General features: G+C 33.0%; 1 protein-coding gene across 1 annotated transcript; it reads left to right on the top strand.

Moving 5' to 3' along the window:
* The first annotated feature begins 9,717 nt into the window (after window positions 1-9,717).
* Window positions 9,718-11,573, top strand: LOC143550232 (G-type lectin S-receptor-like serine/threonine-protein kinase SD1-1). Its single transcript, XM_077040925.1, has 4 exons — window positions 9,718-9,949; window positions 10,015-10,252; window positions 10,326-10,476; window positions 11,268-11,573. Exons 1-4 carry the CDS (start codon window positions 9,730-9,732, stop codon window positions 11,571-11,573), a joined length of 915 nt encoding a protein of 304 aa, XP_076897040.1. The 5' UTR covers window positions 9,718-9,729.
* The last annotated feature ends 279 nt before the right edge of the window (window positions 11,574-11,852 follow it).

Below are 11,852 nucleotides of genomic sequence, written 5' to 3'. Positions count from 1 at the left end.
AGAACAGTATGCTTCTCTAAATTTAACCATGAACAGTAACATTTCTCTCTCCTTCCCTCACAACCATTTTTAACCATCTCTAAAAAATGGAGAACCCTCTCACATAATTTGAAGAATCCATTGGGAATGCTCTAAATGGCATATTTAATTAAAGTGAAAGAGACGTCTGAAATTAAAGTGAAACTAGTTTTGCACCCACCGCGTTGCGGCGGTGTATTAACATGCGCTCAGTTGTTATAGGCTAAATCCGTTATGATGCTGACACTAATTTATAAAAAGAAAATAATTCGCCGAATGCAGAAAACAGTAGCGGCACTCTTAGCTTCGTTACCATATTAAAATAGTTAATTTAGTAAACGCCAAGAAATTCGTTACGGCACCGGAACTAAAACAAAAGAAACTCATATAGCTTATTAGAAATATATGACACACTTAAAATGACGTTTATTCGGTCAGTAACACCTGAATTACAGCGGTGCGAGTCGATGCAACTCTGGTCGCATTTGGTTACCTTTGTTACGGTATATGACACCAAAAAGTAATAAATCTAAAATGACGTTTATTCGGTCAGGAAAAAATGAGCATTGCGTGACAAGTTGGCGCAAATTCGATCGGTTTTGGTTACATTCATTGTGGTCTATAAATTTAAAACGACGTTTATTCGGTTAGCAAAACTCGATGGTTGTAACGGCAAGTCGACATGAATCGTTTAATTTCGACTACATTTGTTATATTAACGAAACTAAACAAATTACATACTTAAAAGTAAAAAAACAAAACAAAAAACCATTATGAAAAAAAGCATGTATGTGACAGTGGTGAGATAGAGAAATACATAGTACAACTTGTGAAGCACATGATACAATTTTTGAAGTATCATATCTCTCAAAATTATATATATATATATATATATATATATAAATTAGTGTTTCACCCGGCGTGTTGCCTAGGGGAGGTCAGTAAAACACGTGGCGGTGGTAAAACCCAATTGTAGAGGCGGTAAGTTGATGCAAATTCGAACGGTTTTGGTACATGCATTATGGTATCCAAACTAAAACCAAAAGTAAAACAAAAAAATATATATAATAATTGAGGTGGACCAATAGGGTTGCGTTGGTCGGTAAAAACCGGGTGTTGGTAAAACCCGAGCATTGTCGATCCCGGGCATTCAGGAGACGTGTCAACGCAAATTCGGACGGTCTCCATCACGTTTGTTACGGTATCGGAATTAAAACAAAAACAAATTTTGCATTCGGTCGTTTTTTGCTACGACGTTACTGTAATGGCACTAACACTACATGAAGTGAGGTTACACAAATTCGGCCAGCTTCCATCATGTACGTTATAGTACTGAAACTATAAAAACAAAATTAAAATTTAGTCGATTTTTGTTGTATTATGTACGATAACTAAAAAAACAACACCAACAATCACTATGGTGCCGCAGAGTGCCCAATAGGGGCCCTTACGGCACCATAATTCTATTTTATACTATAAAAATATAATATCCCATGTTAGTGGTATTGTAAGTTATTATGTTAGATTGTTAGGTGCTTTAGGAGCTTATACATTAACCTAATAAAGTTGTAAATAATGTCATTTATTTCATAAAAGGTTTTATTTTTCTTTTTCTCCATAAGAATGATGATAAAATGTCCAATTTAACGTTTAAACAGCATGCATACATATTGAGAGAGACGAACATCATATGCATACCATCTCCGAAATAAGTTGAACATCATAGAAGATCATCAAACTTCAAATCGAATCTTTGAGTTAGTATCCTTTCTTTCTTGAATCTAGCTTTATATTAAAAAAAAAAAAAATCAACCTTGACAACCAGTCGCATGATGCCCATGATTATTTGTACATTGTGATTGTGGACTACATCAATAACATTGACCAACTAAACAGGTTAGATATTGAAGAAACACTAATTCAACCTTCGGTCTAATCGTTTTTTCTTTAGACTGAAGTTTAGTCTTTCTCACGAGGGGTTAAACGTAATCCGGCTAATTTGAGTATAAACACCTGCAAAACAGAACATCGTAAGCTCGTTACGAAAAGGAGGGGGGGCTTCTCGTAACCACCCTCCGACGTGAGAGATGATTAAGTAAATGCTGGTAATCGAGATGCACTAGTGAGTGTTCTTGATATAAAGTCTGGATCCCTTAACCGTTGAGGTGTGAGTAGTATTTATATCCAGATTAGAGGAGAGAAAATATGGATCGCCTGCCACGTCAGGAAATTCACCAATCATGAAGCCCCCACGTGCGCTTGGCAGGTTGGTAGATAAGGCAGTTGACTGATTTTGACATTTGTACTATGTGTTGTCATTCCTTTAGTGGCTGAGCTTTCCTTTCATTAAGATACTTCCTTTTTGTACCATGATTATGAAGATCCTTGACGCTACATTTCCCAAAGGTGTCAGGAAATGTTTGGCGCTTGACCAGGTGTAACCTGGCGCCTAATGTAGCGCTTTAGCGCTTAGGTGGGTTTGATACCCTTCAGATATGAATTCGTTGGTCGTGCTTCTTGTGTTTGGTGATCAAATACGGGTTTTGTGATTTTCCAAACAATAACAATAGAAGACGGCAAAACGAAGCAAGTCATAGAACATGCAATCTTTGAAGATTTACACGCACATGCATACATACATATATACATACATACATACAGTCTTAAGTTTATGTGAGAAGTTATCTTAATATGAGAAGCGCGAGAAGTTTAACCAACCAATCAAAAAATTTTCTTTTGCCTTTTTTTTATTTTAATTACAAGTGTATAATAGAAAAGTTTCAAATTGTTTTATTTGGTATTAAAAGTTTGAAAGTTTTAATTAGTAAGTGACTTTCTATTCTTTTTATTAATTTCTTTATCAAAACATTATGACTATTTTTATTGATTCATGTAGCAGATTATTTTTTATTCTTTTATTCATAATTAAATTCAAATATTCATACTTACGAACAAAAAATTAGCATTATTCTATCCATTTTTCTTTTAAATTCTTCATTTATTTGACGATATACTAATGTAGGATGTTATGTTTGTCGTGTATATTATTAAGATCTATGTGTAGGTTATATGTTTTCTTACTTTTTTTAATTATTTTTTTTATCAACTTATTTTTCTATCATGTTTCAATAAAACTAGAAACCAAAACCTTTTGGTTGAATGTCATACGTAAGATGTTAAGTTCTATTTATAGGTTATTATGAACTATGTTCTATATGTATATTACTATGTTTTATGAGTCGATTTGATATGTAAGATGTATAAATTTATGTGTAGGATGTTTCAATCTATGTGTAGTATACATTAATTTATATGTCGGATACAATATTAAAATTTTATATGTTTAATGTGCAAAGGGTAAGGTTCTATATATGATTTTAATCTATAAAAATATAGAAATGTATGTTTTAATCTTTAAGGTTTGAATAGGATGTCACATTTTATCTGTAGGATGACATTTATTTAACTATTCATAAAACACAAGTATTTAATGACTACTTAATGACAATTTAATTTGGTATGTGCAAAGACAGCTCTACCCTTTTACCTTCAAATAGTGTTATAATAAGACTTGGCAATTACCAAATTGTCATTCTTATTGAATACCATTGATTACACATGATTAATGGTCTAGATTGACTTCTCCCACTAAAATCATTTTGGTGTGCGTGTGGGTGGTATGAAAAATTTGTTAGTTTTTTAAAAGATTTATTTCACACAATATCGAGTTTTAAATTTATAAAAATGATTTTTATTTTAACTAAACCACACACAAGTAGGCAAGTGTGCATATCGTATGAGTAGCACAGTATAGATAAAAACCAAGTATCGATCTACTGACATATTTGTTTGATTTTTACTACTAAATCATTGTATTTATTTTAACTGGAAGTAAACATTATACTAGTTTTGGTTAAACAAGTAATTTTTAAAAGAAATTTAAAAGCATAAATTAAGAAACAATTTTTTTTGGATTTTTATATTTTTTTAGAGATGATCAAGGATAAAAGTGTATCAAATTGGCTAAAACTTCTCTTATTTGGTTTAACAATTAATTAGTAAACATGTGATATAATCTTGATTTGGTAATTAAATGTGGGAATAACGCATTATTCCTAAGTCATGTTATTCCATGATAACTAAAGAAAGAGATATGCATAACTTCACGATCTCCACTAAAACATCATTTTATATAAGCAAGTGATATATAAAGTATTTATGAGACAACTTACTTTAAATATGAAACGATCTTTTAAATTAATAAGTGAATTGTCCTTGATATTTTAGTAAAAATAACATTTGTATTATACTTAAAATACCAATTAAGATTAGCTATGTTGTAAAGGATCAACCTTGAATTACCAAGTATTAACCCATAAAGCTCTTGGAAAATTATAGAACTTAGGTAATAACCATCCAAGAGTTGTTTAATAGATTATGTTGCACACTCACTTGACAAGTAATTAACCGATTTTAGTGGATTAGCATCAACAATCCGTTTTCACAACATTGTTAGCATTCCCATTTTAAGATGATCAAATACTACTAATACTTCATTTGGTCCATGTTGATATTAAGATTTATGTTTTCAACCAAGCCTTACAAGAATGGCAGTTCCCCGACTTATCATCAAGCTCGGGACCTGGTGTCTCTTTTAAAGTTTGTTATCCAAGACCTCCCAAGAGTGATAGTTCCCCAGCTTATCTTCAAGCTTGGCACTTGGTGCATCTTTTTAGAGTATTTTAGCAATCCTCATCAAGTGATAATCATAACATAACTTTTAATTTTTATAAACCGATCACATGTTTAACCAACATTGTTAAACTTCAATTAAGATTCATTATAAACCAAGATGATACTATGAACGTTTAGCCAATACTAAACATAATGTTATACATCAAAGGAATAGATACAAATAAGATAAAATTAAAAAAATCTAACCAATTTGGTTGACTAATCTTTGATGCTAATGACTTCTTCCAAAAACTTAATCTCTTTGATCTTCAAAGGTTGGATGGATGTGATAATTCCCTTATTAATGGTGATGAAAGGAGGTGGGTGAAGTGTACTAAGTGTTCTTCAAGGTGTGTTGAATATGGTGGATGAGTATTCAATTTATAGGCTGAGCTGAGTATTTAACACGGCTCGTATTGAGCTAGGCACGACCGTGTTGATCACTTTGTCTTATTGTATTAAATGTTTGTTGTCAGAAGGTACAACATGAGAGAAAACACGGCTGTGTTGACTTTTGGACACAGCCGTAGTGAGCCTGGAAGCATTTTTTTCTTATCTTTTCTCTTGTACTATCAACATGAGCGTGTTGAGTGTTAACATGGCCCGTGCTGAGCTTCAAAATCTTCCCTTTTATCTTTTCCTCTAGAACTTTCAACATGGGGTGTGTTGGTGTCAACATGGGGTGTGCTGTGAATTTTGAAATTTGTCTTTTCTTCATATGCTTGTAAGATGGTCATACCTCGCTTCAACATGGGGTGTGGTGGGTTGGTTTCCACAGTTTTTCTCCATTTTCTTCACATATTAGCTTGTTTTATTCTGTAAGGCTATATTTACCTAGATATATAAATTACAACATTAGTGGTTATTTATTCTAATATAATTGTTGATATTATTCCGAATTGGAGATATTTGACTGTTGAAAAGATGTATAAATATATATACATAAGATTTCTCGTCTGAACCATCCCCCATGTGTGTGTGTGTATAAATATACATAGGATTAGATTCATTTCAGAAGTGATTCTTATAGCAAAAAGTGTAAGAAGTGATCTCAACCATTAGGTTAATCAATGGTTGAAACATTATTACATTTATTGTAATTAATAAAATTTGAAAGCCATTAAACTAAATTAGAAAATGGTAGTTTAGGTAAAATAAAATAATTCATCATTTAATTTATCTCATCTATCCCTAAATAAAAGCCCAAAGAACAAATATCTAGAATTTATGATTTGTAAGTTACAATTTATTTATTTCATTATATGTTAGTGCAAGATTTAATTTTGTACTTTTTTCACCAATAAAAAGTTTTAATTTATAACATTTAAGAAAAATAATATCTTCGTCATCGATTGCTCTTTTGGAAAAAAATAAAAATAATTTGAAGATGTGTTAGATGGAAAAAAAATGTGTACGAAGAAATTGAAAATGTGTAGGAAATAAAAAATAAGACGTGTATGAGAAAATTAAAGATGTGTAGGAAAAAAAATTAAAATGTGTATGAAATAATTAAATATGTGTAAGAGAAAAAAATTAAGATGTGTATAAGAAAATTAAAGATGTGTAGCAAAAATTTGAAGATGTGTAGGAAAAAATTAAATATGCATAGAAAAAAATTGAAGACGTGTAGGATGAGTAAAAAAGTGTACGGAAAAATTCTAGACGTGTAAGAAAAAATATGTTGTGTATAAGAAAATTAAAGATGTGTAAGAAAAAAATTTAAGATGAGTATGGTGCTGTTTGTTTTTTTAAAGGTAAAATGTCTGTAGTCTGTGAACTAAATCTACAAACAACTGTATAAGAAGAGGTAGACCAAACCTCTGCAGTTTACAAGAAAAAGAGTGTTTGTTTTTTTAACGTCTTTAGACTGCTAAAATAAACTGGTGGTGTACAAACAGTGGTAGTGTACAAACAGTGGTAGTGGGTGGCGGACTGTGGTGATGGCAGATGGTTGGTGGTGGTGGTGACAGACGATGGTGGTAGACGGCGGACGGTGGTGATGCGGATTGTGGATGGTGGTGGTAGACGGCGGTGGTGGTTGTGGTTGGTGGTGGTGGACGGTGGTGGTGGTTTTGGTGGGTGTGATGGTGGCGGTGGCGGACAGTGGGTGATTGTAAGGCCCCGATCTCGGTGCCCTACATTGGGTGCTGGATTTACTTATAAACACAGTTCTAAATATCATAGTGAATTAAAACTTTCGTGGAAATATAAAACGTTAACCATTTCTTACGAATCATTCAATTCTTGTCCTTAAACATCACAAATTGTCTTAACATAATACATAACAATAAAAATATAGCATCCTTCTTTCTTCAGATGCCAACCAATTCAGTCCATTGCCATGTTTCCTGCCTCATGCCAGCTGCCTCATTCTACTAACTTGTGTGTATACCAAAAGTTAGCTACGCTGGGTGAGTTCTAGTTTAACAAGTCGCAGGCTATTCTTAACATTAAACATACACTTTCATATCTGAAGATACCATTATTACATGTAACCTATACTTACCTTTTTACTTATTTCATTATCATACTTTTATCATTTCAGATTTATACTTTTATTCTTATTTTCTTGCACAGATATTGTAAGGGTCTGCCACCCTCATTCTTGCACATGTATTATAGAGTCTGTCACCCTAATTCTTGGACATATATTATAAGGGTCTGCCACCCTAATTTTTGCACAGATATTATAAGGGCCTGCCACCCTAATTCTGGCACAGATATTATAAGGGTCTTCCACCCTCATTCTTGCACATATATTGTAAGTGTCTGCCACCCTCATTCTTGCATAGATATTGTAAGGGTCTGCCACCCTAATTCTTACATCCATATGTGTATAAGCATAATTAAAAACATAAGACAATATCTCACAATACATAGTTATACTTAATCATTATACACCATTTCTTTCTTACAAGTATGCACAAAGCACCGAAAACATTCAAAGAAAAAGGGGCTAGAAACTCACCTGGCACCTCTCCGTAGTTGCGCACGGCTAACTATGTAATAATTTATAGGTATCAATTAACTACTTCTAACCAAATCATACTTCTAGGTTAGTAAAGCCCCTAAAGAATGGGGGTCTGGGGGCAATGCCCCTGCTAGCGGGGTCCTAAGAGCGGAAGCCCCTAGAAGGGTTCAAGGGGCTCTGCCCGGGGTAAAGCTGCTAGGTCAGCTTGGAAAAATTTTAATTTCGTGAATATGTCCTTATTGAAAATTCATTAGAAAAGTTAATTTCATTAAATGGATTGAATCGAGTTTGAACAGTCCATTCGAATAGAATTTGCACAAATCGAATCGAATTTAGGAAAACGAATCGAATCAAATTTGGGTAAATGAATCGAATCGAATTTGCGTAAACGAATCGAATCGAATTTTAGCAAATGAATCGAATAGAATTTGGGCAAACGAATCGAATCAAATTCTATAAAACGAATCGAATCGAATCAAAATTCAGGCAAAGGAATCGAATCGAATTTGAGCAAACGAATAAAATTGAATTTAAACAGATCGAATTGAATTTTATCAATCCAATCGAATCGAATTTTCATAAATTTGATTCGAACCAGGCTTTCCTATTTTTGTTATAAACGTTTTCTTTTAACCCCTTATGACCCGTTTTACTGATATAACGAGCTCTAGGTCTTAACAACCTTACCCACTTGTTCCATACATGGTCCGAACGCCACCCGTTCATCCCAAATCATCCCAAACAGCTCGTTTAACACCAAGTTTATGTCTTTCATACACGATAAGTTCCGATTTACCATCCTATCAAGTTTCACGCGATCCGACCTCAAATACTCAACCTTTAAATCCAGAACGTACCTTTCTTGGATCCGGTTTGGTTAGGATCTGAATTAACACGTGAATCATGTTAGGTTCATTGTTGTTGACGATGCGTGGTCATGAAATCTACTCCCCTTTATCTCATATTTGGATCTTGATTTGAAGAAGGAGTGTTTGTGTGTGTTTTTGAGTGTGTGGAGGAAAATGTGATGTAATGATGCTTATAAAGGATAAGCCCATGGACCTTAAGACCCATAACCCTTCCTTTAATCCATATTTTATTTTCCTAAGTCCAAAACTCAACTTATTATTGTCTATCCAAATTAAATAATAACAAGCCGTTTAAATAAATAACATTCTTTTATTTATTATTATATATAGTTTTTTTAATTTCAAAAGTAGGATGTTATAGTGATGATGGCGAAGGGTGCATGGTGGTGGTGGTGGACAGTGGGTGTTGGTAGGTGGTGGTGTTTAACCCTCTGCAAACCTTAGAAGTGGATGGGTCAAGTCTGCACCAAGAAGAGTTCAGGTAGAAGTTTTTAATTAAATGTCTTCGAAAAAACAAACAGTCTGCGGATAGCAACATCTGCGATGCGCATAAAAAAGCATGCGTAGACCTTTTTAAGAAAAACAAACAACACCTATGAGAAAATTAAAGATGTGTAGGAAGAAATTGAATATGCGTAGGAAACATTTGAAGCCGTGTAGGATGAAAAACATGCGTACGAAGAAATTGAAAATGTGTAGGAAAAAAATTAACACGTGAATGAAAAAATTAAAGACATGTAGAAAAAATTTGAAGAGGTATAAGAAAATTTTAAAATAGTGTAGAGTGAACTCAAGAGATAGGGTAAAAAATTATAAAGATAAATTTATTGTTTTATGGATTTATTGATTTTTTAAATCTTTTAGTTATTGTGATTAGATCAATTATATTAGTTAGAGATGTAACTAGTATGGTTTAATTAAATATACTAATTGGAGTGAGAATACATTTATATTATTTTAATACCCTTTTCATATATTTTTAATAATGCAATATTAAACATAAAATGAGTGGTCTAGATTGACTTTTCGCTCTTCTCACTGTAACTGGACTTCTCGCATGAACCGTCCTACATATATATATATATGTGTGTGTGTGTGTGCGTGTGCGTGTCGCGCATGTATGTATTTAAAAAGTATATGTTTCAGGGTGTACTTGATGACGGGAAGGAAATCGCAGTGAAGCGGCTAGCAAAAACATCCACTCAAGGAGTTCAAGAGTTTAAGAATGAAGTCATCTCCATATCTAAACTACAGCATCGTAATCTTGTCAAGCTTTTGGGGTGTTGCATTGAGGGAGTAGAAAAGATGTTGATTTATGAATACATGCCAAACAAAGGTCTTGATTCATTCATATTTGGTAAGTAAAATAAAACAAAAATAAACTTATACCAAACTGAAAACTAAAATTCAAACTATTCACAGATAAATCTCAAAGCGGACTCCTTGATTGGCCCGAGCGTTACCGCATTATCAATGGAATTGCTCGTGGACTTCTCTATCTTCACCAGGATTCTCGGCTTAGAATCATACATAGAGATCTCAAAGCCAGTAATATTTTGCTTGACACTGATATGAACCCGAAGATATCAGATTTCGGCACGGCTAGAATTTTTGGAGGAAAGCAACTAGAAGCAAACACAAACAGAGTGGTTGGAACATAGTGAGATGGATCTAGCCTCATTTCATTCCATTTATTATGATAATCACTTGCATTATGTTTTTATTCCTTGCAGTGGCTACATGGCGCCAGAATATGCAGGAGATGGTATCTTTTCGGCAAAATCAGACGTATATAGTTTCGGTGTAGTAGTGCTAGAAATTATATGTGGGGAGAAAAACAGAGAATTCAACCAAAAAAAACACTACAACAATCTTATTGGACATGTAAGTTTGATCTTCATAATTTAAAAACAAAAGTGCAGGTTGTATAAATGAAGAGAAGGCATTAGGCGTTGAATATTTTTATTGTAGCTATCTTTGCTTTCACTTATTAAAAAGGTAATATAAATATTTAGTTTATCCACTTTCTAATTTTTGTTCTTAGAGGAGGCCGAGTAGAGGTAGGGAGAATATGTGATCTCCATTTCCCTGGCTGGCCCCATTTTTGAACACCACTCCCTGGATTTGAGGTTTTTTTTCTATGAAATCCATGGACTCACCACCGGGAGTGGGGAGAACCGTGATGAGTCCGTGTCCTCTTATTGAAAAGTGAGTTGCATATAAAATAAAGTATTATTCAGTCACATAATATTTAAAATTCTTTACTTTGAATATTTGAATGTCTTCTATATATATTTATATGCAAAAGCTCCAAAATAAATTATGTTAAAACTAATTTTTTAACATGTGAAATCGATTTTGTAATATTTTTTTACATGTAAATTAAAGAAATGGTTTCCTAGTTTCCGTTTTTTTTGTGGTTCACTTTTAAACCTATCGCTATAATATATAATTTTTTAAAAAATTTTATGTACTTTAATAGAAAGTTTCAGATGTTAACATGTGCTAACTTTTTCTTTACTTCGTAGATAAGTTCAAAGATTATCCAAAATGAAAATTTATGATTGTTTAAGCTTAAATAAATTTCTAAATAGAAATAAGAAAAGTTTCTTACTCGTTTTAATGCAATTTCTTGTGAAACACCAAATAAGACTTGTATTATATGATCTTGATAGGCATGGAGAGTTCATAATGAAGGCAAGTCATTGCAATTAGCTGCTAAGTGCATAGGCGAATCAATCAATGTCTCTGAGGTTCTACGAGCAATCCATGTTGGTTTGCTATGTGTTCAGCGCCACCCAGATGATAGGCCAACTATGACTTCTGTGATCTTGATGTTGGGGAGTGAAGATCCATTGCCTTGGCCTAAAGAACCTGGTTTTTATGTTGGAGAATATATGCAAGATATTATACAATCTTCAATATCGTATGGAAGAAGTTCAAAAAATGACCTAAGCATTACAATGTTGGATGGAAGATGATCGATATTGTTGAAACGGGCGACCAAAAAAATGTCATTAAACAATGTAATTCATATATGTTTAGTGATCATACAAATCTCTCTATAAATAGAGACATTTCAAATAATTAGTGATGATGAAACTATGAGATAATGATAAACCACCAAACTATAGAGATAGCAATGGTAGATTACCAAAGGTACCCTGAATTGATACCAAGAACACAAAACAAATAAACAAACACACAATTTAGAGAAAACTCACTATTTTTTCTTAGATAGTAAAACAACTCAAAACCCA

This window comes from Bidens hawaiensis, unplaced genomic scaffold, assembly GCF_021521415.1.
Source record: "Bidens hawaiensis isolate Kalapana, Puna unplaced genomic scaffold, B.hawaiensis_p1.1 tig00015976_1, whole genome shotgun sequence".
NCBI lineage: Eukaryota > Viridiplantae > Streptophyta > Magnoliopsida > Asterales > Asteraceae > Bidens > Bidens hawaiensis.
Note: the sequence above shows the minus strand (reverse complement) of the source record. Positions and strands in the feature narration are given on the sequence as shown.